The following is a 27,846-nucleotide window of genomic DNA, read 5'->3' as shown; positions in this document are numbered from 1 at the left end:
TGCAGGGAGTCAGTGACTGCTGTGTGCTCTCCTCTGTGCAGGGGGTCAGTGACTGGTGTGTGCCCTGCTCTGTGCAGGGAGTCAGTGACTGGTGTGTGCTCTCCTCTGTGCAGGGGGTCAGTGACTGGTGTGTGCTTTCCTCTGTGCAGGGAGTCAGTGACTGGTGTGTGCCCTGCTCTGTGCAGGGAGTCAGTGCCTGGTGTGTGCTCTGCTCTATGCAGGGAGTCAGTGACTGGTGTGTGCTCTGCTCTGTGCAGGGAGTCAGTGACTGGTGTGTGCCCTGCTCTGTGCAGGGAGTCAGTGCCTGGTGTGTGCTCAGCTCTATGCAGGGAGTCAGTGACTGGTGTGTGCTCTCCTCTGTGCAGGGAGTCAGTGACTGGTGTGTGCTCTCCTCTGTGCAGGGAGTCAGTGACTGGTGTGTGCCCTGCTCTGTGCATGGAGTCAGTGCCTGGTGTGTGCTCTGCTCTGTGCAGGGAGTCAGTGACTGGTGTGTGCTCTGCTCTGTGCAGGGAGTCAGTGACTGGTGTGTGCCCTGCTCTGTGCAGGGAGTCAGTGACTGGTGTGTGCTCTCCTCTGTGCAGGGAGTCAGTGACTGGTGTGTGCCCTGCTCTGTGCAGGTAGTCAGTGCCTGGTGTGTTCTCTGCTCTATGCAGGGAGTCAGTGACTGGTGTGTGCTCTCCTCTGTGTAGGGAGTCAGTGACTGGTGTGTGCTCTCCTCTGTGCAGGGAGTCAGTGACTGGTGTGTGCCCTGCTCTGTGCAGAGAGTCAGTGACTGGTGTGTGCTCTCCTCTGTGCAGGGAATCATAGAATCATAGAATCATAGAATCGTAGAGTTGGAAGGGACCTCCTGGGCCATCTGGTCCAACCCCCTGCTCAAAGCAGGATTCGCTAAATCATCCCAGTCAGATGTCTGTCCAGCCTCTGTTTGAAGACTTCCATTGAAGGAGAACTCACCACTTCTCGTGGCAGCCTGTTCCACTCATTGATCACTCTAACTGTCAAAAAGTTTTTTCTAATATCTAATCTGTGTCTCCTCCCATTCAGTTTCATGCCATTGCTTCTAGTCTTTCCTTGTGCAAATGAGAATAAAGTTGAGCCTTCTACAATGTGACAGCCCTTTAGATATTTGTAGACAGCAATTAAGTCTCCTCTCAGTCTTCTCTTTTGCAAACTAAACATTCCCAAATCCTGCAACCTTTCCTCATAAGACAGGGTTTGCAGACCGGTCACCATTCTGGTCGCTCTTTTCTGAACTTGCTCCAGTTTGTTGATGTCTTTTTTAAAATGTGGTGCCCAAAACTGGACACAATATTCCAGATGAGGTCTGACCAAAGAGGAGTAGAGGGAAATAATGACTTCACGTGATCTAGACTGTATGCTTCTGTTAATACATCCTAGAACTGCATTTGCCTTTTTTGCTGCTGCATCACACTGTTGACTCATATTCAGTCTGTGATCTATTAGTATACCCAAGTCTTTTTCACATGTGCTGTCACTTAGCCCTATTCCTCCCATTCTATATATGCTTTTTTCATTTTTATTGCCCAGATGTAGTACTTTGCATTTCTCCCTGTTAAAAACCATTCTGTTAGTTACTGCCCACTTCTCCAGTTTATTTAAATCTTTTTGAATCCTCTCTCTCTCTTCTCTAGTATTAGCTATCCCTCCTAGCTTTGTGTCATCAGCAAATTTAATCAGTTTACCCTCAATTCCTTCATCTAAATCGTTGATAAAGATGTTGAACAATACAGGGCCCAGGACAGAGCCCTGTGGTACCCCACTTGAGACATTCTTCCAACTGGATGTGCAGCCATTTACGACCACTCTTTGGGTCCGATCACTAAGCCAGCTATGAATCCACCTAACAGTTGCCTTGTCCATTCCATACTTAGTCATTTTTTCAATAAGGATTGTATGAGAGACTTTGTCAAATGCTTTGCTGAAGTCAAGATATACTATATCTACAGCATTTCCTTGATCCACCCAATCAGTGATACCGTCATAGAAGGAAATTAAGTTAGTCTGACATGACTTATTAGTTACAAACCCATGCTGACTCTGTTTGATCACTTCATTCTTATCCAGGTATTGACTTACATGTTGTTTAATAATTTGTTCAAAGATCTTTCCTGGTATAGAAGTCAGACTCACCGGCCTATAGTTGCCTGGGTCCACCTTCTTCCCCTTTTTGAAGATAGGAACAACATTTGCTCTTCTCCAGTCTTCTGGCACTTCTCCTGTTCTCCAAGAATTTTCAAAGATTATGGAGAGTGGTTCAGAAATTTCTTCTGCTATCTCCTTCAGTACTCTGGGGTGTAATTCATCTGGACCTGGAGACTTGAATTCATTTAGGTTAGCTAAGTGTTTCCTCACTATCTTTCTGTTTATAGATATCCTGGATTCTTCTATTCCCTTAATAGGACAGTGAATAACAGTTGGTGTTACATTTCCTTTCTGAGAGAAAACAGATGCAAAATAGGAATTTAAAAGTTCAGCCTTCTCAACATCCTGTCTTACCATTTCATCATTTTCATCCTGTAAAAATCCTATAGCATCTTTGACTTTTCTTTTACTTTTGACATATCCCCAAAATCCTTTATTATTGCTTTTGACATCTCTTGCAAGCCTCAATTCATTTTCAGCTTTAGCTAATCTGATTTGTGCCCTGCAGATTCTGCAGACAGCATTATATTCTTCTTTAGATATGCCTCCCTCTTTCCATTTTATAAACATTTTTTTCTTCCTTTTTAGCATGTGCTTAAGTTCTGTGTTCACCCATCCTGGTTTCCTTAAATGCATCCTATTCTTCCCTCTTTTCGGAATTGTTAACAACTGTGCTTTGAGAATTTCATTTTTCAAGATTTCCCATCCTTCCTGGACATTTTTGTCTTTAAGGATATCCAGCCAGTGACTGGTGTGTGCCCTGCTCTGTGCAGGGAGTCAGTGACTGGTGTGTGCTCTCCTCTGTGCAGGGAGTCAGTGCCTGGTGTGTGCTCTGCTCTGTGCAGGGAGTCAGTGACTGGTGTGTGCTCTGCTCTGTGCAGGGAGTCAGTGACTGGTGTGTGCTCTCCTCTGTGCAGGGAGTCAGTGACTGGTGTGTGCTCTTCTCTGTGCAGAGAGTCAGTGACTGTTGTGTGCTCTACTCTGTGCAGGGGGTCAGTGACTGGTGTGTGCTCTCCTCTGTGCAGGGAGTCAGTGACTGGTGTGTGCTCTTCTCTGTGCAGGGAGTCTGTGACTGGTGTGTGCTCTCCTCTGTGCAGGGAGTCAGTGACTGGTGTGTGCCCTGCTCTTGGCAGGGAGTCAGTGACTGGTGTGTGCCCTGCTCTGTGCAGGGAGTCAGTGACTGGTGTGTGCCCTGCTCTGTGCAGAGAGTCAGTGCCTGGTGTGTGCTCTCCTCTGTGCAGGGAGTCAGTGACTGGTGTGTGCTCTCCTCTGTGCAGGGAGTCAGTGACTGGTGTGTGCTCTCCTCTGTGCAGGGAGTCAGTGACTGGTGTGTGCTCTCCTCTGTGCAGGGAGTCAGTGACTGGTGTGTGCTCTCCTCTGTGCAGAGAGTCAGTGACTGTTGTGTGCTCTGCTCTGTGCAGGGGGTCAGTGACTGGTGTGTGCCCTGCTCTGTGCAGGGAGTCAGTGACTGGTGTGTGCTCTCCTCTGTGCAGGGAGTCAGTGACTGGTGTGTGCCCTGCTCTGTGCAGGGAGTCAGTGACTGGTGTGTGCTCTCCTCTGTGCAGGGAGTCAGTGACTGGTGTGTGCTCTCCTCTGTGCACAGAGTCAGTGACTGGTGTGTGCCCTGCTCTGTGCAGGGAGTCAGTGACTGGTGTGTGCTCTCCTCTGTGCAGGGGGTCAGAGACTGGTGTGTGCTTTCCTCTGTGCAGGGAGTCAGTGACTGGTGTGTGCCCTGCTCTGTGCAGGAAGTCAGTGACTGGTGTGTACCCTCCTCTGTGCAGGGAGTCAGTGACTGCTGTGTGCTCTCCTCTGTGCAGGGGGTCAGTGACTGGTGTGTGCCCTGCTCTGTGCAGGGAGTCAGTGACTGGTGTGTGCTCCCCTCTGTGCAGGGGGTCAGTGACTGGTGTGTGCTTTCCTCTGTGCAGGGAGTCAGTGACTGGTGTGTGCCCTGCTCTGTGCAGGGAGTCAGTGCCTGGTGTGTGCTCTGCTCTATGCAGGGAGTCAGTGACTGGTGTGTGCTCTGCTCTGTGCAGGGAGTCAGTGACTGGTGTGTGCCCTGCTCTGTGCAGGGAGTCAGTGCCTGGTGTGTGCTCTGCTCTATGCAGGGAGTCAGTGACTGGTGTGTGCTCTCCTCTGTGCAGGGAGTCAGTGACTGGTGTGTGCTCTCCTCTGTGCAGGGAGTCAGTGACTGGTGTGTGCCCTGCTCTGTGCAGGGAGTCAGTGCCTGGTGTGTGCTCTGCTCTGTGCAGGGAGTCATTGACTGGTGTGTGCTCTGCTCTGTACAGGGAGTCAGTGACTGGTGTGTGCCCTGCTCTGTGCAGGGAGTCAGTGACTGGTGTGTGCTCTCCTCTGTGCAGGGAGTCAGTGACTGGTGTGTGCCCTGCTCTGTGCAGGGAGTCAGTGCCTGGTGTGTGCTCTGCTCTATGCAGGGAGTCAGTGACTGGTGTGTGCTCTCCTCTGTGCAGGGAGTCAGTGACTGGTGTGTGCTCTCCTCTGTGCAGGGAGTCAGTGACTGGTGTGTGCCCTGCTCTGTGCAGAGAGTCAGTGACTGGTGTGTGCTCTCCTCTGTGCAGGGAGTCAGTGACTGGTGTGTGCCCTGCTCTGTGCAGGGAGTCAGTGACTTGTGTGTGCTCTCCTCTGTGCAGGGAGTCAGTGCCTGGTGTGTGCTCTGCTCTATGCAGGGAGTCAGTGACTGGTGTGTGCTCTGCTCTGTGCAGGGAGTCAGTGACTGGTGTGTACTCTCTTCTGTGCAGGGAGTCAGTGACTGGTGTGTGCCCTGCTCTGTGCAGAGAGTCAGTGACTGGTGTGTGCTCTCCTCTGTGCAGGGAGTCAGTGACTGGTGTGTGCTCTGCTCTGTGCAGGGAGTCAGTGACTGGTGTGTGCTCTGCTCTGTGCAGGGAGTCAGTGACTGGTGTGTGCTCTCCTCTGTGCAGGGAGTCAGTGACTGGTGTGTGCCCTGCTCTGTGCAGGGAGTCAGTGACTGGTGTGTGCCCTGCTCTGTGCAGAGAGTCAGTGACTGGTGTGTGCTCTGCTCTGTGCAGGGAGTCAGTGACTGGTGTGTGCTCTGCTCTGTGCAGGGAGTCAGTGACTGGTGTGTGCTCTGCTCTGTGCAGGGAGTCAGTGACTGGTGTGTGCTCTGCTCTGTGCAGGGAGTCAGTGACTGGTGTGTGCTCTCCTCTGTGCAGGGAGTCAGTGACTGGTGTGTGCCCTGCTCTGTGCAGAGAGTCAGTGACTAGTGTGTGCTCTCCTCTGTGCAGAGAGTCAGTGACTGGTGTGTGCCTGGCTCTGTGCAGGGAGTCAGTGACTGGTGTGTGCCCTCCTCTGTGCAGGGAGTCAGTGACTGCTGTGTGCTCTCCTCTGTGCAGGGGGTCAGTGACTGGTGTGTGCCCTGCTCTGAGCAGGGAGTCAGTGACTGGTGTGTGCTCTCCTCTGTGCAGGGAGTCAGTGACTGGTGTGTGCCCTGCTCTGTGCAGAGAGTCAGTGACTGGTGTGTGCTCTCCTTTGTGCAGAGAGTCAGTGACTGGTGTGTGCCCTGCTCTGTGCAGGGAGTCAGTGACTGGTGTGTGCCCTCCTCTGTGCAGGGAGTCAGTGACTGCTGTGTGCTCTACTCTGTGGAGGGGGTCAGTGACTTGTGTGTGCCATGCTCTGTGCAGGGAGTCAGTGACTGGTGTGTGCTCTCCTCTGTGCAGGGAGTCAGTGACTGGTGTGTGCTCTGCTCTGTGCAGGGAGTCAGTGACTGGTGTGTGCTCTCCTCTGTGCAGGGAGTCAGTGACTGGTGTGTGCCCTCCTCTGTGCAGGGAGTCAGTGACTGGTGTGTGCTCTGCTCTGTGCAGGGAGTCAGTGACTGGTGTGTGCTCTCCTCTGTGCAGAGAGTCAGTGCCTGGTGTGTGCTCTGCTCTATGCAGGGAGTCAGTGACTGGTGTGTGCTCTGCTCTGTGCAGGGAGTCAGTGACTGGTGTGTGCCCTGCTCTGTGCAGAGAGTCAGTGCCTGGTGTGTGCTCTCCTCTGTGCAGGGAGTCAGTGACTGGTGTGTGCTCTCCTCTGTGCAGGGAGTCAGTGACTGGTGTGTGCTCTCCTCTGTGCAGGGAGTCAGTGACTGGTGTGTGCTCTCCTCTGTGCAGGGAGTCAGTGACTGGTGTGTGCCCTGCTCTGTGCAGGGAGTCAGTGACTGGTGTGTGCCCTGCTCTGTGCAGGGAGTCAGTGACTGGTGTGTGCCCTGCTCTGTGCAGAGAGTCAGTGCCTGGTGTGTGCTCTCCTCTGTGCAGGGAGTCAGTGACTGGTGTGTGCTCTCCTCTGTGCAGGGAGTCAGTGACTGGTGTGTGCTCTCCTCTGTGCAGGGAGTCAGTGACTGGTGTGTGCTCTCCTCTGTGCAGGGAGTCAGTGACTGGTGTGTGCTCTCCTCTGTGCAGAGAGTCAGTGACTGTTGTGTGCTCTGCTCTGTGCAGGGGGTCAGTGACTGGTGTGTGCTCTCCTCTGTGCAGGGAGTCAGTGACTGGTGTGTGCTCTTCTCTGTGCAGGGAGTCAGTGACTGGTGTGTGCTCTCCTCTGTGCAGGGAGTCAGTGACTGGTGTGTGCCCTGCTCTGTGCAGGGAGTCAGTGACTGGTGTGTGCCTTGCTCTGTGCAGGGAGTCAGTGACTGGTGTGTGCCCTGCTCTGTGCAGAGAGTCAGTGCCTGGTGTGTGCTCTCCTCTGTGCAGGGAGTCAGTGACTGGTGTGTGCTTTCCTCTGTGCAGGGAGTCAGTGACTGGTGTGTGCTCTCCTCTGTGCAGGGAGTCATTGACTGGTGTGTGCTCTCCTCTGTGCAGGGAGTCAGTGACTGGTGTGTGCTCTCCTCTGTGCAGAGAGTCAGTGACTGTTGTGTGCTCTGCTCTGTGCAGGGGGTCAGTGACTGGTGTGTGCCCTGCTCTGTGCAGGGAGTCAGTGACTGGTGTGTGCTCTCCTCTGTGCAGGGAGTCAGTGACTGGTGTGTGCTCTCCTCTGTGCAGGGAGTCAGTGACTGGTGTGTGCCCTGCTCTGTGCAGGGAGTCAGTGACTGGTGTGTGCTCTCCTCTGTGCAGGGAGTCAGTGACTGGTGTGTGCTCCCCTCTGTGCACAGAGTCAGTGACTGGTGTGTACCCTGCTCTTTGCAGGGAGTCAGTGACTGGTGTGTGCTCTCCTCTGTGCAGGGGGTCAGAGACTGGTGTGTGCTTTCCTCTGTGCAGGGAGTCAGTGACTGGTGTGTGCCCTGCTCTGTGCAGGGAGTCAGTGACTGGTGTGTGCCCTCCTCTGTGCAGGGAGTCAGTGACTGCTGTGTGCTCTCCTCTGTGCAGGGGGTCAGTGACTGGTGTGTGCCCTGCTCTGTGCAGGGAGTCAGTGACTGGTGTGTGCTCTCCTCTGTGCAGGGGGTCAGTGACTGGTGTGTGCTTTCCTCTGTGCAGGGAGTCAGTGACTGGTGTGTGCCCTGCTCTGTGCAGGGAGTCAGTGCCTGGTGTGTGCTCTGCTCTATGCAGGGAGTCAGTGACTGGTGTGTGCTCTCCTCTGTGCAGGGAGTCAGTGACTGGTGTGTGCTCTCCTCTGTGCAGGGAGTCAGTGACTGGTGTGTGCTCTCCTCTGTGCAGGGAGTCAGTGACTGGTGTGTGCTCTCCTCTGTGCAGGGAGTCAGTGACTGGTGTGTGCTCTCCTCTGTGCAGAGAGTCAGTGACTGTTGTGTGCTCTGCTCTGTGCAGGGGGTCAGTGACTGGTGTGTGCTCTCCTCTGGGCAGGGAGTCAGTGACTGGTGTGTGCTCTTCTCTGTGCAGGGAGTCAGTGACTGGTGTGTGCTCTCCTCTGTGCAGGGAATCAGTGACTGGTGTGTGCCCTGCTCTGTGCAGGGAGTCAGTGACTGGTGTGTGCCTTGCTCTGTGCAGGGAGTCAGTGACTGGTGTGTGCCCTGCTCTGTGCAGAGAGTCAGTGCCTGGTGTGTGCTCTCCTCTGTGCAGGGAGTCAGTGACTGGTGTGTGCTCTCCTCTGTGCAGGGAGTCAGTGACTGGTGTGTGCTCTCCTCTGTGCAGGGAGTCAGTGACTGGTGTGTGCTCTCCTCTGTGCAGGGAGTCAGTGACTGGTGTGTGCTCTCCTCTGTGCAGAGAGTCAGTGACTGTTGTGTGCTCTGCTCTGTGCAGGGGGTCAGTGACTGGTGTGTGCCCTGCTCTGTGCAGGGAGTCAGTGACTGGTGTGTGCTCTCCTCTGTGCAGGGAGTCAGTGACTGGTGTGTGCTCTCCTCTGTGCAGGGAGTCAGTGACTGGTGTGTGCCCTGCTCTGTGCAGGGAGTCAGTGACTGGTGTGTGCTCTCCTCTGTGCAGGGAGTCAGTGACTGGTGTGTGCTCTCCTCTGTGCACAGAGTCAGTGACTGGTGTGTGCCCTGCTCTGTGCAGGGAGTCAGTGACTGGTGTGTGCTCTCCTCTGTGCAGGGGGTCAGAGACTGGTGTGTGCTTTCCTCTGTGCAGGGAGTCAGTGACTGGTGTGTGCCCTGCTCTGTGCAGGGAGTCAGTGACTGGTGTGTGCCCTCCTCTGTGCAGGGAGTCAGTGACTGCTGTGTGCTCTCCTCTGTGCAGGGGGTCAGTGACTGGTGTGTGCCCTGCTCTGTGCAGGGAGTCAGTGACTGGTGTGTGCTCTCCTCTGTGCAGGGGGTCAGTGACTGGTGTGTGCTTTCCTCTGTGCAGAGAGTCAGTGACTGGTGTGTGCCCTGCTCTGTGCAGGGAGCCAGTGCCTGGTGTGTTCTCTGCTCTATGCAGGGAGTCAGTGACTGGTGTGTGCTCTGCTCTGTGCAGGGAGTCAGTGACTGGTGTGTGCCCTGCTCTGTGCAGGGAGTCAGTGCCTGGTGTGTGCTCTGCTCTATGCAGGGAGTCAGTGACTGGTGTGTGCTCTCCTCTGTGCAGGGAGTCAGTGACTGGTGTGTGCTCTCCTCTGTGCAGGGAGTCAGTGACTGGTGTGTGCCCTGCTCTGTGCAGGGAGTCAGTGCCTGGTGTGTGCTCTGCTCTGTGCAGGGAGTCAGTGACTGGTGTCTGCTCTGCTCTGTGCAGGGAGTCAGTGACTGGTGTGTGCCCTGCTCTGTGCAGGGAGTCAGTGACTGGTGTGTGCTCTCCTCTGTGCAGGGAGTCAGTGACTGGTGTGTGCCCTGCTCTGTGCAGGTAGTCAGTGCCTGGTGTGTGCTCTGCTCTATGCAGGGAGTCAGTGACTGGTGTGTGCTCTCCTCTGTGCAGGGAGTCAGTGACTGGTGTGTGCTCTCCTCTGTGCAGGGAGTCAGTGACTGGTGTGTGCCCTGCTCTGTGCAGAGAGTCAGTGACTGGTGTGTGCTCTCCTCTGTGCAGGGAGTCAGTGACTGGTGTGTGCCCTGCTCTGTGCAGGGAGTCAGTGACTGGTGTGTGCTCTCCTCTGTGCAGGGAGTCAGTGCCTGGTGTGTGCTCTGCTCTATGCAGGGAGTCAGTGACTGGTGTGTGCCCTGCTCTGTGCAGGGAGTCAGTGCCTGGTGTGTGCTCTGCTCTGTGCAGGGAGTCAGTGACTGGTGTGTGCTCTCCTCTGTGCAGGGAGTCAGTGACTGGTGTGTGCTCTCCTCTGGGCAGGGAGTCAGTGACTGGTGTGTGCCCTGCTCTGTGCAGGGAGACAGTGCCTGGTGTGTGCTCTTCTCTGTGCAGGGAGTCAGTGACTGGTGTGTGCTCTCCTCTGTGCAGGGAGTCAGTGACTGGTGTGTGCCCTGCTCTTTGCAGGGAGTCAGTGACTGGTGTGTGCCCTGCTCTGTGCAGGGAGTCAGTGACTGGTGTGTGCCCTGCTCTGTGCAGAGAGTCAGTGCCTGGTGTGTGCTCTCCTCTGTGCAGGGAGTCAGTGACTGGTGTGTGCTCTCCTCTGTGCAGGGAGTCAGTGACTGGTGTGTGCTCTCCTCTGTGCAGGGAGTCAGTGACTGGTGTGTGCTCTCCTCTGTGCAGAGAGTCAGTGACTGTTGTGTGCTCTGCTCTGTGCAGGGGGTCAGTGACTGGTGTGTGCCCTGCTCTGTGCAGGGAGTCAGTGACTGGTGTGTGCTCTCCTCTGTGCAGGGAGTCAGTGACTGGTGTGTTCTCTCCTCTGGGCAGGGAGTCAGTGACTGGTGTGTGCCCTGCTCTGTGCAGGGAGTCAGTGACTGGTGTGTGCTCTGCTCTGTGCAGGGAGTCAGTGACTGGTGTGTGCTCTCCTCTGTGCAGAGAGTCAGTGCCTGGTGTGTGCTCTGCTCTATGCAGGGAGTCAGTGACTGGTGTGTGCTCTGCTCTGTGCAGGGAGTCAGTGACTGGTGTGTGCCCTGCTCTGTGCAGAGAGTCAGTGCCTGGTGTGTGCTCTCCTCTGTGCAGGGAGTCAGTGACTGGTGTGTGCTCTCCTCTGTGCAGGGAGTCAGTGACTGGTGTGTGCTCTCCTCTGTGCATGGAGTCAGTGACTGGTGTGTGCTCTCCTCTGTGCAGGGAGTCAGTGACTGGTGTGTGCCCTGCTCTGTGCAGGGAGTCAGTGACTGGTGTGTGCCCTGCTCTGTGCAGGGAGTCAGTGACTGGTGTGTGCCCTGCTCTGTGCAGAGAGTCAGTGCCTGGTGTGTGCTCTCCTCTGTGCAGGGAGTCAGTGACTGGTGTGTGCTCTCCTCTGTGCAGGGAGTCAGTGACTGGTGTGTGCTCTCCTCTGTGCAGGGAGTCAGTGACTGGTGTGTGCTCTCCTCTGTGCAGGGAGTCAGTGACTGGTGTGTGCCCTGCTCTGTGCAGAGAGTCAGTGCCTGGTGTGTGCTCTCCTCTGTGCAGGGAGTCAGTGACTGGTGTGTGCTCTCCTCTGTGCAGGGAGTCAGTGACTGGTGTGTGCTCTCCTCTGTGCAGGGAGTCAGTGACTGGTGTGTGCTCTCCTCTGTGCAGAGAGTCAGTGACTGTTGTGTGCTCTGCTCTGTGCAGGGGGTCAGTGACTGGTGTGTGCCCTGCTCTGTGCAGGGAGTCAGTGACTGGTGTGTGCTCTCCTCTGTGCAGGGAGTCAGTGACTGGTGTGTTCTCTCCTCTGGGCAGGGAGTCAGTGACTGGTGTGTGCCCTGCTCTGTGCAGGGAGTCAGTGACTGGTGTGTGCTCTGCTCTGTGCAGGGAGTCAGTGACTGGTGTGTGCTCTCCTCTGTGCAGAGAGTCAGTGCCTGGTGTGTGCTCTGCTCTATGCAGGGAGTCAGTGACTGGTGTGTGCTCTGCTCTGTGCAGGGAGTCAGTGACTGGTGTGTGCCCTGCTCTGTGCAGAGAGTCAGTGCCTGGTGTGTGCTCTCCTCTGTGCAGGGAGTCAGTGACTGGTGTGTGCTCTCCTCTGTGCAGGGAGTCAGTGACTGGTGTGTGCTCTCCTCTGTGCATGGAGTCAGTGACTGGTGTGTGCTCTCCTCTGTGCAGGGAGTCAGTGACTGGTGTGTGCCCTGCTCTGTGCAGGGAGTCAGTGACTGGTGTGTGCCCTGCTCTGTGCAGGGAGTCAGTGACTGGTGTGTGCCCTGCTCTGTGCAGAGAGTCAGTGCCTGGTGTGTGCTCTCCTCTGTGCAGGGAGTCAGTGGCTGGTGTGTGCTCTCCTCTGTGCAGGGAGTCAGTGACTGGTGTGTGCTCTCCTCTGTGCAGGGAGTCAGTGACTGGTGTGTGCTCTCCTCTGTGCAGGGAGTCAGTGACTGGTGTGTGCCCTGCTCTGTGCAGGGAGTCAGTGACTGGTGTGTGCTCTCCTCTTTGCAGGGAGTCAGTGACTGGTGTGTGCTCTCCTCTGTGCACAGAGTCAGTGACTGGTGTGTACCCTGCTCTTTGCAGGGAGTCAGTGACTGGTGTGTGCTCTCCTCTGTGCAGGGGGTCAGAGACTGGTGTGTGCTTTCCTCTGTGCAGGGAGTCAGTGACTGGTGTGTGCCCTGCTCTGTGCAGGGAGTCAGTGACTGGTGTGTGCCCTCCTCTGTGCAGGGAGTCAGTGACTGCTGTGTGCTCTCCTCTGTGCAGGGGGTCAGTGACTGGTGTGTGCCCTGCTCTGTGCAGGGAGTCAGTGACTGGTGTGTGCTCTCCTCTGTGCAGGGGGTCAGTGACTGGTGTGTGCTTTCCTCTGTGCAGGGAGTCAGTGCCTGGTGTGTGCTCTGCTCTGTGCAGGGAGTCAGTGACTGGTGTGTGCTCTGCTCTGTGCAGGGAGTCAGTGACTGGTGTGTGCTCTCCTCTGTGCAGGGAGTCAGTGACTGGTGTGTGCTCTCCTCTGTGCAGAGAGTCAGTGACTGTTGTGTGCTCTACTGTGTGCAGGGGGTCAGTGACTGGTGTGTGCTCTCCTCTGTGCAGGGAGTCAGTGACTGGTGTGTGCTCTTCTCTGTGCAGGGAGTCAGTGACTGGTGTGTGCTCTCCTCTGTGCAGGGAGTCAGTGACTGGTGTGTGTCCTGCTCTTGGCAGGGAGTCAGTGACTGGTGTGTGCCCTGCTCTGTGCAGGGAGTCAGTGACTGGTGTGTGCCCTGCTCTGTGCAGAGAGTCAGTGCCTGGTGTGTGCTCTCCTCTGTGCAGGGAGTCAGTGACTGGTGTGTGCTCTCCTCTGTGCAGGGAGTCAGTGACTGGTGTGTGCTCTCCTCTGTGCAGGGAGTCAGTGACTGGTGTGTGCTCTCCTCTGTGCAGGGAGTCAGTGACTGGTGTGTGCTCTCCTCTGTGCAGAGAGTCAGTGACTGTTGTGTGCTCTGCTCTGTGCAGGGGGTCAGTGACTGGTGTGTGCCCTGCTCTGTGCAGGGAGTCAGTGACTGGTGTGTGCTCTCCTCTGTGCAGGGAGTCAGTGACTGGTGTGTGCTCTCCTCTGTGCAGGGAGTCAGTGACTGGTGTGTGCCCTGCTCTGTGCAGGGAGTCAGTGACTGGTGTGTGCTCTCCTCTGTGCAGGGAGTCAGTGACTGGTGTGTGCTCTCCTCTGTGCACAGAGTCAGTGACTGGTGTGTGCCCTGCTCTGTGCAGGGAGTCAGTGACTGGTGTGTGCTCTCCTCTGTGCAGGGGGTCAGAGACTGGTGTGTGCTTTCCTCTGTGCAGGGAGTCAGTGACTGGTGTGTGCCCTGCTCTGTGCAGGAAGTCAGTGACTGGTGTGTACCCTCCTCTGTGCAGGGAGTCAGTGACTGCTGTGTGCTCTCCTCTGTGCAGGGGGTCAGTGACTGGTGTGTGCCCTGCTCTGTGCAGGGAGTCAATGACTGGTTTGTGCTCTCCTCTGTGCAGGGGGTCAGTGACTGGTGTGTGCTTTCCTCTGTGCAGGGAGTCAGTGACTGGTGTGTGCCCTGCTCTGTGCAGGGAGTCAGTGCCTGGTGTGTGCTCTGCTCTATGCAGGGAGTCAGTGACTGGTGTGTGCTCTGCTCTGTGCAGGGAGTCAGTGACTGGTGTGTGCCCTGCTCTGTGCAGGGAGTCAGTGCCTGGTGTGTGCTCTGCTCTATGCAGGGAGTCAGTGACTGGTGTGTGCTCTCCTCTGTGCAGGGAGTCAGTGACTGGTGTGTGCTCTCCTCTGTGCAGGGAGTCAGTGACTGGTGTGTGCTCTCCTCTGTGCAGGGAGTCAGTGACTGGTGTGTGCCCTGCTCTGTGCAGGGAGTCAGTGCCTGGTGTGTGCTCTGCTCTGTGCAGGGAGTCATTGACTGGTGTGTGCTCTGCTCTGTGCAGGGAGTCAGTGACTGGTGTGTGCCCTGCTCTGTGCAGGGAGTCAGTGACTGGTGTGTGCTCTCCTCTGTGCAGGGAGTCAGTGACTGGTGTGTGCCCTGCTCTGTGCAGGGAGTCAGTGCCTGGTGTGTGCTCTGCTCTATGCAGGGAGTCAGTGACTGGTGTGTGCTCTCCTCTGTGCAGGGAGTCAGTGACTGGTGTGTGCTCTCCTCTGTGCAGGGAGTCAGTGACTGGTGTGTGCCCTGCTCTGTGCAGAGAGTCAGTGACTGGTGTGTGCTCTCCTCTGTGCAGGGAGTCAGTGACTGGTGTGTGCCCTGCTCTGTGCATGGAGTCAGTGACTTGTGTGTGCTCTCCTCTGTGCAGGGAGTCAGTGCCTGGTGTGTGCTCTGCTCTATGCAGGGAGTCAGTGACTGGTGTGTGCTCTGCTCTGTGCAGGGAGTCAGTGACTGGTGTGTACTCTCTTCTGTGCAGGGAGTCAGTGACTGGTGTGTGCCCTGCTCTGTGCAGAGAGTCAGTGACTGGTGTGTGCTCTCCTCTGTGCAGGGAGTCAGTGACTGGTGTGTGCTCTGCTCTGTGCAGGGAGTCAGTGACTGGTGTGTGCTCTGCTCTGTGCAGGGAGTCAGTGACTGGTGTGTGCTCTCCTCTGTGCAGGGAGTCAGTGACTGGTGTGTGCCCTGCTCTGTGCAGAGAGTCAGTGACTGGTGTGTGCTCTCCTCTGTGCAGAGAGTCAGTGACTGGTGTGTGCCTGGCTCTGTGCAGGGAGTCAGTGACTGGTGTGTGCCCTCCTCTGTGCAGGGAGTCAGTGACTGCTGTGTGCTCTCCTCTGTGCAGGGGGTCAGTGACTGGTGTGTGCCCTGCTCTGAGCAGGGAGTCAGTGACTGGTGTGTGCTCTCCTCTGTGCAGGGAGTCAGTGACTGGTGTGTGCCCTGCTCTGTGCAGAGAGTCAGTGACTGGTGTGTGCTCTCCTCTGTGCAGAGAGTCAGTGACTCGTGTGTGCCCTGCTCTGTGCAGGGAGTCAGTGACTGGTGTGTGCCCTCCTCTGTGCAGGGAGTCAGTGACTGCTGTGTGCTCTCCTCTGTGCAGGGGGTCAGTGACTTGTGTGTGCCATGCTCTGTGCAGGGAGTCAGTGACTGGTGTGTGCTCTCCTCTGTGCAGGGAGTCAGTGACTGGTGTGTGCTCTGCTCTGTGCAGGGAGTCAGTGACTGTTGTGTGCTCTCCTCTGTGCAGGGAGTCAGTGACAGGTGTGTGCCCTCCTCTGTGCAGGGAGTCAGTGACTGGTGTGTGCTCTGCTCTGTGCAGGGAGTCAGTGACTGGTGTGTGCTCTCCTCTGTGCAGAGAGTCAGTGCCTGGTGTGTGCTCTGCTCTATGCAGGGAGTCAGTGACTGGTGTGTGCTCTGCTCTGTGCAGGGAGTCAGTGACTGGTGTGTGCCCTGCTCTGTGCAGAGAGTCAGTGCCTGGTGTGTGCTCTCCTCTGTGCAGGGAGTCAGTGACTGGTGTGTGCTCTCCTCTGTGCAGGGAGTCAGTGACTGGTGTGTGCTCTCCTCTGTGCAGGGAGTCAGTGACTGGTGTGTGCTCTCCTCTGTGCAGGGAGTCAGTGACTGGTGTGTGCCCTGCTCTGTGCAGGGAGTCAGTGACTGGTGTGTGCCCTGCTCTGTGCAGGGAGTCAGTGACTGGTGTGTGCCCTGCTCTGTGCAGAGAGTCAGTGCCTGGTGTGTGCTCTCCTCTGTGCAGGGAGTCAGTGACTGGTGTGTGCTCTCCTCTGTGCAGGGAGTCAGTGACTGGTGTGTGCTCTCCTCTGTGCAGGGAGTCAGTGACTGGTGTGTGCTCTCCTCTGTGCAGGGAGTCAGTGACTGGTGTGTGCTCTCCTCTGTGCAGAGAGTCAGTGACTGTTGTGTGCTCTGCTCTGTGCAGGGGGTCAGTGACTGGTGTGTGCTCTCCTCTGTGCAGGGAGTCAGTGACTGGTGTGTGCTCTTCTCTGTGCAGGGAGTCAGTGACTGGTGTGTGCTCTCCTCTGTGCAGGGAGTCAGTGACTGGTGTGTGCCCTGCTCTGTGCAGGGAGTCAGTGACTGGTGTGTGCCTTGCTCTGTGCAGGGAGTCAGTGACTGGTGTGTGCCCTGCTCTGTGCAGAGAGTCAGTGCCTGGTGTGTGCTCTCCTCTGTGCAGGGAGTCAGTGACTGGTGTGTGCTCTCCTCTGTGCAGGGAGTCAGTGACTGGTGTGTGCTCTCCTCTGTGCAGGGAGTCATTGACTGGTGTGTGCTCTCCTCTGTGCAGGGAGTCAGTGACTGGTGTGTGCTCTCCTCTGTGCAGAGAGTCAGTGACTGTTGTGTGCTCTGCTCTGTGCAGGGGGTCAGTGACTGGTGTGTGCCCTGCTCTGTGCAGGGAGTCAGTGACTGGTGTGTGCTCTCCTCTGTGCAGGGAGTCAGTGACTGGTGTGTGCTCTCCTCTGTGCAGGGAGTCAGTGACTGGTGTGTGCCCTGCTCTGTGCAGGGAGTCAGTGACTGGTGTGTGCTCTCCTCTGTGCAGGGAGTCAGTGACTGGTGTGTGCTCTCCTCTGTGCACAGAGTCAGTGACTGGTGTGTGCCCTGCTCTGTGCAGGGAGTCAGTGACTGGTGTGTGCTCTCCTCTGTGCAGGGGGTCAGAGACTGGTGTGTGCTTTCCTCTGTGCAGGGAGTCAGTGACTGGTGTGTGCCCTGCTCTGTGCAGGGAGTCAGTGACTGGTGTGTGCCCTCCTCTGTGCAGGGAGTCAGTGACTGCTGTGTGCTCTCCTCTGTGCAGGGGGTCAGTGACTGGTGTGTGCCCTGCTCTGTGCAGGGAGTCAGTGACTGGTGTGTGCTCTCCTCTGTGCAGGGGGTCAGTGACTGGTGTGTGCTTTCCTCTGTGCAGGGAGTCAGTGACTGGTGTGTGCCCTGCTCTGTGCAGGGAGTCAGTGCCTGGTGTGTGCTCTGCTCTATGCAGGGAGTCAGTGACTGGTGTGTGCTCTCCTCTGTGCAGGGAGTCAGTGACTGGTGTGTGCTCTCCTCTGTGCAGGGAGTCAGTGACTGGTGTGTGCTCTCCTCTGTGCAGGGAGTCAGTGACTGGTGTGTGCTCTCCTCTGTGCAGGGAGTCAGTGACTGGTGTGTGCTCTCCTCTGTGCAGAGAGTCAGTGACTGTTGTGTGCTCTGCTCTGTGCAGGGGGTCAGTGACTGGTGTGTGCTCTCCTCTGTGCAGGGAGTCAGTGACTGGTGTGTGCTCTTCTCTGTGCAGGGAGTCAGTGACTGGTGTGTGCTCTCCTCTGTGCAGGGAGTCAGTGACTGGTGTGTGCCCTGCTCTGTGCAGGGAGTCAGTGACTGGTGTGTGCCTTGCTCTGTGCAGGGAGTCAGTGACTGGTGTGTGCCCTGCTCTGTGCAGAGAGTCAGTGCCTGGTGTGTGCTCTCCTCTGTGCAGGGAGTCAGTGACTGGTGTGTGCTCTCCTCTGTGCAGGGAGTCAGTGACTGGTGTGTGCTCTCCTCTGTGCAGGGAGTCAGTGACTGGTGTGTGCTCTCCTCTGTGCAGGGAGTCAGTGACTGGTGTGTGCTCTCCTCTGTGCAGAGAGTCAGTGACTGTTGTGTGCTCTGCTCTGTGCAGGGGGTCAGTGACTGGTGTGTGCCCTGCTCTGTGCAGGGAGTCAGTGACTGGTGTGTGCTCTCCTCTGTGCAGGGAGTCAGTGACTGGTGTGTGCTCTCCTCTGTGCAGGGAGTCAGTGACTGGTGTGTGCCCTGCTCTGTGCAGGGAGTCAGTGACTGGTGTGTGCTCTCCTCTGTGCAGGGAGTCAGTGACTGGTGTGTGCTCTCCTCTGTGCACAGAGTCAGTGACTGGTGTGTGCCCTGCTCTGTGCAGGGAGTCAGTGACTGGTGTGTGCTCTCCTCTGTGCAGGGGGTCAGAGACTGGTGTGTGCTTTCCTCTGTGCAGGGAGTCAGTGACTGGTGTGTGCCCTGCTCTGTGCAGGGAGTCAGTGACTGGTGTGTGCCCTCCTCTGTGCAGGGAGTCAGTGACTGCTGTGTGCTCTCCTCTGTGCAGGGGGTCAGTGACTGGTGTGTGCCCTGCTCTGTGCAGGGAGTCAGTGACTGGTGTGTGCTCTCCTCTGTGCAGGGGGTCAGTGACTGGTGTGTGCTTTCCTCTGTGCAGGGAGTCAGTGACTGGTGTGTGCCCTGCTCTGTGCAGGGAGTCAGTGCCTGGTGTGTGCTCTGCTCTATGCAGGGAGTCAGTGACTGGTGTGTGCTCTGCTCTGTGCAGGGAGTCAGTGACTGGTGTGTGCCCTGCTCTGTGCAGGGAGTCAGTGCCTGGTGTGTGCTCTGCTCTATGCAGGGAGTCAGTGACTGGTGTGTGCTCTCCTCTGTGCAGGGAGTCAGTGACTGGTGTGTGCTCTCCTCTGTGCAGGGAGTCAGTGACTGGTGTGTGCCCTGCTCTGTGCAGGGAGTCAGTGCCTGGTGTGTGCTCTGCTCTGTGCAGGGAGTCAGTGACTGGTGTGTGCTCTGCTCTGTGCAGGGAGTCAGTGACTGGTGTGTGCCCTGCTCTGTGCAGGGAGTCAGTGACTGGTGTGTGCTCTCCTCTGTGCAGGGAGTCAGTGACTGGTTTGTGCCCTGCTCTGTGCAGGTAGTCAGTGCCTGGTGTGTGCTCTGCTCTATGCAGGGAGTCAGTGACTGGTGTGTGCTCTCCTCTGTGCAGGGAGTCAGTGACTGGTGTGTGCTCTCCTCTGTGCAGGGAGTCAGTGACTGGTGTGTGCTCTCCTCTGTGCAGAGAGTCAGTGACTGTTGTGTGCTCTGCTCTGTGCAGGGGGTCAGTGACTGGTGTGTGCCCTGCTCTGTGCAGGGAGTCAGTGACTGGTGTGTGCTCTCCTCTGTGCAGGGAGTCAGTGACTGGTGTGTGCTCTCCTCTGTGCAGGGAGTCAGTGACTGGTGTGTGCCCTGCTCTGTGCAGGGAGTCAGTGACTGGTGTGTGCTCTCCTCTGTGCAGGGAGTCAGTGACTGGTGTGTGCTCTCCTCTGTGCACAGAGTCAGTGACTGGTGTGTGCTCTCCTCTGTGCAGGGAGTCAGTGACTGGTGTGTACCCTCCTCTGTGCAGGGAGTCAGTGACTGGTGTGTGCCCTGCTCTGTGCAGGGAGTCAGTGACTGGTGTGTGCTCTCCTCTGTGCAGGGGGTTAGTGACTGGTGTGTGCCCTGCTCTGTGCAGGGAGTCAGTGACTGGTGTGTGCTCTCCTCTGTGCAGGGGGTCAGTGACTGGTGTGTGCTTTCCTCTGTGCAGGGAGTCAGTGACTGGTGTGTGCCCTGCTCTGTGCAGGGAGTCAGTGCCTGGTGTGTGCTCTGCTCTATGCAGGGAGTCAGTGACTGGTGTGTGCTCTGCTCTGTGCAGGGAGTCAGTGACTGGTGTGTGCCCTGCTCTGTGCAGGGAGTCAGTGCCTGGTGTGTGCTCTGCTCTGTGCAGGGAGTCAGTGACTGGTGTGTGCTCTGCTCTGTGCAGGGAGTCAGTGACTGGTGTGTGCCCTGCTCTGTGCAGGGAGTCAGAGACTGGTGTGTGCTCTCCTCTGTGCAGGGAGTCAGTGACTGGTGTGTGCTCTGCTCTGTGCAGGGAGTCAGTGACTGGTGTGTGCTCTGCTCTGTGCAGGGAGTCAGTGACTGGTGTGTGCTCTCCTCTGTGCAGGGAGTCAGTGACTGGTGTGTGCCCTGCTCTGTGCAGGGAGTCAGTGACTGGTGTGTGCCCTGCTCTGTGCAGAGAGTCAGTGACTGGTGTGTGCTCTGCTCTGTGCAGGGAGTCAGTGACTGGTGTGTGCTCTGCTCTGTGCAGGGAGTCAGTGACTGGTGTGTGCTCTGCTCTGTGCAGGGAGTCAGTGACTGGTGTGTGCTCTGCTCTGTGCAGGGAGTCAGTGACTGGTGTGTGCTCTCCTCTGTGCAGGGAGTCAGTGACTGGTGTGTGCCCTGCTCTGTGCAGAGAGTCAGTGACTGGTGTGTGCTCTCCTCTGTGCAGAGAGTCAGTGACTGGTGTGTGCCTTGCTCTGTGCAGGGAGTCAGTGACTGGTGTGTGCCCTCCTCTGTGCAGGGAGTCAGTGACTGCTGTGTGCTCTCCTCTGTGCAGGGGGTCAGTGACTGGTGTGTGCCCTGCTCTGTGCAGGGAGTCAGTGACTGGTGTGTGCTCTCCTCTGTGCAGGGAGTCAGTGACTGGTGTGTGCCCTGCTTTGTGCAGAGAGTCAGTGACTGGTGTGTGCTCTCCTCTGTGCAGAGAGTCAGTGACTGGTGTGTGCCCTGCTCTGTGCAGGGAGTCAGTGACTGGTGTGTGCCCTCCTCTGTGCAGGGAGTCAGTGACTGCTGTGTGCTCTCCTCTGTGCAGGGGGTCAGTGACTGGTGTGTGCCCTGCTCTGTGCAGGGAGTCAGTGACTGGTGTGTGCTCTCCTCTGTGCAGGGAGTCAGTGACTGGTGTGTGCTCTGCTCTGTGCAGGGAGTCAGTGACTGGTGTGTGCTCTCCTCTGTGCAGGGAGTCAGTGACTGGTGTGTGCTCTCCTCTGTGCAGGGAGTCAGTGACTGGTGTGTGCCCTCCTCTGTGCAGGGAGTCAGTGACTGGTGTGTGCTCTGCTCTGTGCAGGGAGTCAGTGACTGGTGTGTGCTCTCCTCTGTGCAGAGAGTCAGTGCCTGGTGTGTGCTCTGCTCTATGCAGGGAGTCAGTGACTGGTGTGTGCTCTGCTCTGTGCAGGGTGTCAGTGACTGGTGTGTGCCCTGCTCTGTGCAGGGAGTCAGTGCCTGGTGTGTGCTCTGCTCTATGCAGGGAGTCAGTGACTGGTGTGTGCTCTCCTCTGTGCAGGGAGTCAGTGACTGGTGTGTGCTCTTCTCTGTGCAGGGAGTCAGTGACTGGTGTGTGCCCTGCTCTGTGCAGGGAGTCAGTGCCTGGTGTGTGCTCTGCTCTGTGCAGGGAGTCAGTGACTGGTGTGTGCTCTGCTCTGTGCAGGGCGTCAGTGACTGGTGTGTGCCCTGCTCTGTGCAGGGACTCAGTGACTGGTGTGTGCTCTCCTCTGTGCAGGGAGTCAGTGACTGGTGTGTGCCCTGCTCTGTGCAGTGAGTCAGTGCCTGGTGTGTGCTCTGCTCTGTGCAGGGAGTCAGTGACTGGTGTGTGCTCTCCTCTGTGCAGGGAGTCAGTGACTGGTGTGTGCTCTCCTCTGGGCAGGGAGTCAGTGACTGGTGTGTGCCCTGCTCTGTGCAGAGAGTCAGTGACTGGTGTGTGCTCTCCTCTGTGCAGGGAGTCAGTGACTGGTGTGTGCCCTGCTCTGTGCAGGGAGTCAGTGACTGGTGTGTGCTCTCCTCTGTGCAGGGAGTCAGTGCCTGGTGTGTGCTCTGCTCTATGCAGGGAGTCAGTGACTGGTGTGTGCTCTGCTCTGTGCAGGGAGTCAGTGACTGGTGTGTGCTCTCCTCTGTGCAGGGAGTCAGTGACTGGTGTGTGCCCTGCTCTGTGCAGAGAGTCAGTGACTGGTGTGTGCTCTCCTCTGTGCAGGGAGTCAATGACTGGTGTGTGCTCTGCTCTGTGCAGGGAGTCAGTGACTGGTGTGTGCTCTGCTCTGTGCAGGGAGTCAGTGACTGGTGTGTGCTCTCCTCTGTACAGGGAGTCAGTGACTGGTGTGTGCTCTCCTCTGTGCAGGGAGTCAGTGACTGGTGTGTGCTCTCCTCTGTGCAGGGAGTCAGTGACTGGTGTGTGCTCTCCTCTGTGCAGGGAGTCAGTGACTGGTGTGTGCTCTCCTCTGTGCAGGGAGTCAGTGACTGGTGTGTGCTCTCCTCTGTGCAGGGAGTCAGTGACTGGTGTGTGCTCTCCTCTGTGCAGGGAGTCAGTGACTGGTGTGTGCTCTCCTCTGTGCAGGGAGTCAGTGACTGGTGTGTGCTCTCCTCTGTGCAGGGAGTCAGTGACTGGTGTGTGCTCTCCTCTGTGCAGGGAGTCAGTGACTGGTGTGTGCTCTCCTCTGTGCAGGGAGTCAGTGACTGGTGTGTGCTCTCCTCTGTGCAGGGAGTCAGTGACTGGTGTGTGCTCTCCTCTGTGCAGGGAGTCAGTGACTGGTGTGTGCTCTCCTCTGTGCAGGGAGTCAGTGACTGGTGTGTGCTCTCCTCTGTGCAGGGAGTCAGTGACTGGTGTGTGCTCTCCTCTGTGCAGGGAGTCAGTGACTGGTGTGTGCTCTCCTCTGTGCAGGGAGTCAGTGACTGGTGTCTGCTCTCCTCTGTGCAGGGAGTCAGTGACTGGTGTGTGCTCTCCTCTGTGCAGGGAGTCAGTGACTGGTGTGTGCTCTCCTCTGTGCAGGGAGTCAGTGCCTGGTGTGTGCTCTCCTCTGTGCAGGGGGTCAGTGACTGGTGTGTGCTCTCCTCTGTGCAGGGAGTCAGTGACTGGTGTGTGCTCTCCTCTGTGCAGGGGGTCAGTGACTGGTGTGTGCTCTCCTCTGTGCAGGGAGTCAGTGCCTGGTGTGTGCTCTCCTCTGTGCAGGGGGTCAGTGACTGGTGTGTGCTCTCCTCTGTGCAGGGGGTCAGTGACTGGTGTGTGCTCTCCTCTGTGCAGGGGGTCAGTGACTGGTGTGTGCTCTCCTCTGTGCAGGGAGTCAGTGACTGGTGTGTGCCCTGCTCTGTGCAGGGAGTCAGTGACTGGTGTGTGCTCTCCTCTGTGCAGGGAGTCAGTGACTGGTGTGTGCTCTCCTCTGTGCAGGGGGTCAGTGACTGGTGTGTGCCCTGCTCTGTGCAGGGAGTCAGTGACTGGTGTGTGCTCTCCTCTGTGCAGGGAGTCAGTGACTGGTGTGTGCTCTCCTCTGTGCAGGGAGTCAGTGACTGGTGTGTGCTCTCCTCTGTGCAGGGAGTCAGTGACTGGTGTGTGCTCTCCTCTGTGCAGGGAGTCAGTGACTGGTGTGTGCTCTCCTCTGTGCAGGGAGTCAGTGACTGGTGTGTGCTCTCCTCTGTGCAGGGAGTCAGTGACTGGTGTGTGCTCTCCTCTGTGCAGGGAGTCAGTGACTGGTGTGTGCTCTCCTCTGTGCAGGGAGTCAGTGACTGGTGTGTGCTCTCCTCTGTGCAGGGAGTCAGTGACTGGTGTGTGCTCTCCTCTGTGCAGGGAGTCAGTGACTGGTGTGTGCTCTCCTCTGTGCAGGGAGTCAGTGACTGGTGTGTGCTCTCCTCTGTGCAGGGAGTCAGTGACTGGTGTGTGCTCTCCTCTGTGCAGGGAGTCAGTGACTGGTGTGTGCTCTCCTCTGTGCAGGGAGTCAGTGACTGGTGTGTGCTCTCCTCTGTGCAGGGAGTCAGTGACTGGTGTGTGCTCTCCTCTGTGCAGGGAGTCAGTGACTGGTGTGTGCTCTCCTCTGTGCAGGGAGTCAGTGACTGGTGTGTGCTCTCCTCTGTGCAGGGAGTCAGTGACTGGTGTGTGCTCTCCTCTGTGCAGGGAGTCAGTGACTGGTGTGTGCTCTCCTCTGTGCAGGGAGTCAGTGACTGGTGTGTGCTCTCCTCTGTGCAGGGAGTCAGTGACTGGTGTGTGCTCTCCTCTGTGCAGGGAGTCAGTGACTGGTGTGTGCTCTCCTCTGTGCAGGGAGTCAGTGACTGGTGTGTGCTCTCCTCTGTGCAGGGAGTCAGTGCCTGGTGTGTGCTCTCCTCTGTGCAGGGGGTCAGTGACTGGTGTGTGCTCTCCTCTGTGCAGGGGGTCAGTGACTGGTGTGTGCCCTGCTCTGTGCAGAGAGTCAGTGACTGGTGTGTGCTCTCCTCTGTGCAGGGAGTCAATGACTGGTGTGTGCTCTGCTCTGTGCAGGGAGTCAGTGACTGGTGTGTGCTCTGCTCTGTGCAGGGAGTCAGTGACTGGTGTGTGCTCTCCTCTGTGCAGGGAGTCAGTGACTGGTGTGTGCTCTCCTCTGTGCAGGGAGTCAGTGACTGGTGTGTGCTCTCCTCTGTGCAGGGAGTCAGTGACTGGTGTGTGCTCTCCTCTGTGCAGGGAGTCAGTGACTGGTGTGTGCTCTCCTCTGTGCAGGGAGTCAGTGACTGGTGTGTGCTCTCCTCTGTGCAGGGAGTCAGTGACTGGTGTGTGCTCTCCTCTGTGCAGGGAGTCAGTGACTGGTGTGTGCTCTCCTCTGTGCAGGGAGTCAGTGACTGGTGTGTGCTCTCCTCTGTGCAGGGAGTCAGTGACTGGTGTGTGCTCTCCTCTGTGCAGGGAGTCAGTGACTGGTGTGTGCTCTCCTCTGTGCAGGGAGTCAGTGACTGGTGTGTGCTCTCCTCTGTGCAGGGAGTCAGTGACTGGTGTGTGCTCTCCTCTGTGCAGGGAGTCAGTGACTGGTGTGTGCTCTCCTCTGTGCAGGGAGTCAGTGACTGGTGTGTGCTCTCCTCTGTGCAGGGAGTCAGTGACTGGTGTGTGCTCTCCTCTGTGCAGGGAGTCAGTGACTGGTGTGTGCTCTCCTCTGTGCAGGGAGTCAGTGACTGGTGTGTGCTCTCCTCTGTGCAGGGAGTCAGTGACTGGTGTGTGCTCTCCTCTGTGCAGGGAGTCAGTGACTGGTGTGTGCTCTCCTCTGTGCAGGGAGTCAGTGCCTGGTGTGTGCTCTCCTCTGTGCAGGGGGTCAGTGACTGGTGTGTGCTCTCCTCTGTGCAGGGAGTCAGTGACTGGTGTGTGCTCTCCTCTGTGCAGGGGGTCAGAGACTGGTGTGTGCTCTCCTCTGTGCAGGGAGTCAGTGCCTGGTGTGTGCTCTCCTCTGTGCAGGGGGTCAGTGACTGGTGTGTGCTCTCCTCTGTGCAGGGGGTCAGTGACTGGTGTGTGCTCTCCTCTGTGCAGGGGGTCAGTGACTGGTGTGTGCTCTCCTCTGTGCAGGGAGTCAGTGACTGGTGTGTGCCCTGCTCTGTGCAGGGAGTCAGTGACTGGTGTGTGCTCTCCTCTGTGCAGGGAGTCAGTGACTGGTGTGTGCTCTCCTCTGTGCAGGGGGTCAGTGACTGGTGTGTGCCCTGCTCTGTGCAGGGAGTCAGTGACTGGTGTGTGCTCTCCTCTGTGCAGGGAGTCAGTGACTGGTGTGTGCTCTCCTCTGTGCAGGGAGTCAGTGACTGGTGTGTGCTCTCCTCTGTGAAGGGAGTCAGTGACTAGTGTGTGCTCTCCTCTGTGCAGGGAGTCAGTGACTGGTGTGTGCTCTCCTCTGTGCAGGGAGTCAGTGACTGGTGTGTGCTCTCCTCTGTGCAGGGAGTCAGTGACTGGTGTGTGCTCTCCTCTGTGCAGGGAGTCAGTGACTGGTGTGTGCTCTCCTCTGTGCAGGGAGTCAGTGACTGGTGTGTGCTCTCCTCTGTGCAGGGAGTCAGTGACTGGTGTGTGCTCTCCTCTGTGCAGGGAGTCAGTGACTGGTGTGTGCTCTCCTCTGTGCAGGGAGTCAGTGACTGGTGTGTGCTCTCCTCTGTGCAGGGAGTCAGTGACTGGTGTGTGCTCTCCTCTGTGCAGGGAGTCAGTGACTGGTGTGTGCTCTCCTCTGTGCAGGGAGTCAGTGACTGGTGTGTGCTCTCCTCTGTGCAGGGAGTCAGTGACTGGTGTGTGCTCTCCTCTGTGCAGGGAGTCAGTGACTGGTGTGTGCTCTCCTCTGTGCAGGGAGTCAGTGACTGGTGTGTGCTCTCCTCTGTGCAGGGAGTCAGTGACTGGTGTGTGCTCTCCTCTGTGCAGGGAGTCAGTGACTGGTGTGTGCTCTCCTCTGTGCAGGGAGTCAGTGACTGGTGTGTGCTCTCCTCTGTGCAGGGAGTCAGTGACTGGTGTGTGCTCTCCTCTGTGCAGGGAGTCAGTGACTGGTGTGTGCTCTCCTCTGTGCAGGGAGTCAGTGCCTGGTGTGTGCTCTCCTCTGTGCAGGGGGTCAGTGACTGGTGTGTGCTCTCCTCTGTGCAGGGAGTCAGTGACTGGTGTGTGCTCTCCTCTGTGCAGGGAGTCAGTGACTGGTGTGTGCTCTCCTCTGTGCAGGGAGTCAGTGACTGGTGTGTGCTCTCCTCTGTGCAGGGAGTCAGTGACTGGTGTGTGCTCTCCTCTGTGCAGGGAGTCAGTGCCTGGTGTGTGCTCTCCTCTGTGCAGGGGGTCAGTGACTGGTGTGTGCTCTCCTCTGTGCAGGGAGTCAGTGACTGGTGTGTGCCCTGCTCTGTGCAGAGAGTCAGTGACTGGTGTGTGCTCTCCTCTGTGCAGGGAGTCAATGACTGGTGTGTGCTCTGCTCTGTGCAGGGAGTCAGTGACTGGTGTGTGCTCTGCTCTGTGCAGGGAGTCAGTGACTGGTGTGTGCTCTCCTCTGTGCAGGGAGTCAGTGACTGGTGTGTGCTCTCCTCTGTGCAGGGAGTCAGTGACTGGTGTGTGCTCTCCTCTGTGCAGGGAGTCAGTGACTGGTGTGTGCTCTCCTCTGTGCAGGGAGTCAGTGACTGGTGTGTGCTCTCCTCTGTGCAGGGAGTCAGTGACTGGTGTGTGCTCTCCTCTGTGCAGGGAGTCAGTGACTGGTGTGTGCTCTCCTCTGTGCAGGGAGTCAGTGACTGGTGTGTGCTCTCCTCTGTGCAGGGAGTCAGTGACTGGTGTGTGCTCTCCTCTGTGCAGGGAGTCAGTGACTGGTGTGTGCTCTCCTCTGTGCAGGGAGTCAGTGACTGGTGTGTGCTCTCCTCTGTGCAGGGAGTCAGTGACTGGTGTGTGCTCTCCTCTGTGCAGGGAGTCAGTGACTGGTGTGTGCTCTCCTCTGTGCAGGGAGTCAGTGACTGGTGTGTGCTCTCCTCTGTGCAGGGAGTCAGTGACTGGTGTGTGCTCTCCTCTGTGCAGGGGGTCAGTGACTGGTGTGTGCTCTCCTCTGTGCAGGGAGTCAGTGCCTGGTGTGTGCTCTCCTCTGTGCAGGGGGTCAGTGACTGGTGTGTGCTCTCCTCTGTGCAGGGAGTCAGTGACTGGTGTGTGCTCTCCTCTGTGCAGGGGGTCAGAGACTGGTGTGTGCTCTCCTCTGTGCAGGGAGTCAGTGCCTGGTGTGTGCTCTCCTCTGTGCAGGGGGTCAGTGACTGGTGTGTGCTCTCCTCTGTGCAGGGGGTCAGTGACTGGTGTGTGCTCTCCTCTGTGCAGGGGGTCAGTGACTGGTGTGTGCTCTCCTCTGTGCAGGGAGTCGGTGACTGGTGTGTGCCCTGCTCTGTGCAGGGAGTCAGTGACTGGTGTGTGCTCTCCTCTGTGCAGGGAGTCAGTGACTGGTGTGTGCTCTCCTCTGTGCAGGGGGTCAGTGACTGGTGTGTGCCCTGCTCTGTGCAGGGAGTCAGTGACTGGTGTGTGCTCTCCTCTGTGCAGGGAGTCAGTGACTGGTGTGTGCTCTCCTCTGTGCAGGGAGTCAGTGACTGGTGTGTGCCCTGCTCTGTGCTGGTATCACACAAGGAGGGGGCAGTGCACTCCAGGACTGGTCAGGGCAGGCAGTGCAGGAGTTAAAGGCTCTTCTATTTCCGGGTTTGCTCATTGCTCAGGGCTTGGAGAGAGGAGAAAGAGGGAGGGAGAGAGGAGCATCATCATCATCAACATCATCATCACCCCCTGTACACAGCACAGCACACATCACAGCCAGAGCTGCCGCTGCCCAGCACCATCCTCCTGCAGGAAGCCGGCATGTCTGCTGTGTGAGCGGAGCAGGAGCTTCTTCCAGGGGCTCAGACAGCAGGACTCATCACTCATCTGCTCCGTGACACATTGATGGACAGGCGGCTGTGAGAGCAGCTCCTCTCCGCTGCGTCCCCTCCATGCTCCAGCCTCCAGCCCTCCAGCTCCCAGCACCTTGTCCCCCAGCCCTGTGCTCCCCTCCAGCCAGGAGCTGCTGCTGCTAGCGCCCTCACCTCCCATTGTCTCCAGCCACAAGGACGAGCACAGGCGGAATGGCACAAAGGGTAGGTGCCCTCCTTCTTCTACCATTGTGACCGGGGTGGGCAAGGCAGCTGCAGCCGGCTAGCATGCTCCTTAGGCCGGCTACATGGGCAGAGAGCAGCCTGGGGCTCTGTAGGGTGGGCAGTGATTTAGCCTGGGTGGGGGGCACTCACATGACACTTCATAGGAAGCCACTACTGCACTCCTGGATACATCACATTATATTCTGCTAGACACATATACAACATACTGGACACTTATTATA

At 57.3% G+C, this 27,846-nt stretch overlaps 1 protein-coding gene across 4 annotated transcripts in view; it reads left to right on the top strand.

Annotated features, from left to right (window-relative positions):
- Positions 1-27,846, top strand: part of MEIS3 (Meis homeobox 3) — a 314,711-nt gene that overhangs the window by 231,285 nt on the left and 55,580 nt on the right. For 2 of the 4 annotated variants that reach the window (XM_073549113.1, XM_073549112.1), the window contains exon 1: positions 27,186-27,604. The exons of 1 other annotated variant lie outside the window; for it this stretch is intronic. In XM_073549113.1, the coding sequence (XP_073405214.1) occupies positions 27,593-27,604 (12 nt within the window). In that variant the 5' untranslated portion in view covers positions 27,186-27,592. Of the gene's footprint in view, positions 1-27,185; positions 27,605-27,846 lie in introns of those variants that run through there. One more of the 4 variants, XM_073549110.1, reaches the window with a different exon arrangement.

This window comes from Dendrobates tinctorius, unplaced genomic scaffold, assembly GCF_039654945.1.
Source record: "Dendrobates tinctorius isolate UK_male_01 unplaced genomic scaffold, ASM3965494v1 ptg000158l, whole genome shotgun sequence".
NCBI classification, from domain to species: Eukaryota; Metazoa; Chordata; class Amphibia; order Anura; family Dendrobatidae; genus Dendrobates; species Dendrobates tinctorius.
The sequence above is the reverse complement of the archived record's forward strand: the minus strand, read 5'-3'. Positions and strand labels throughout refer to the sequence as shown.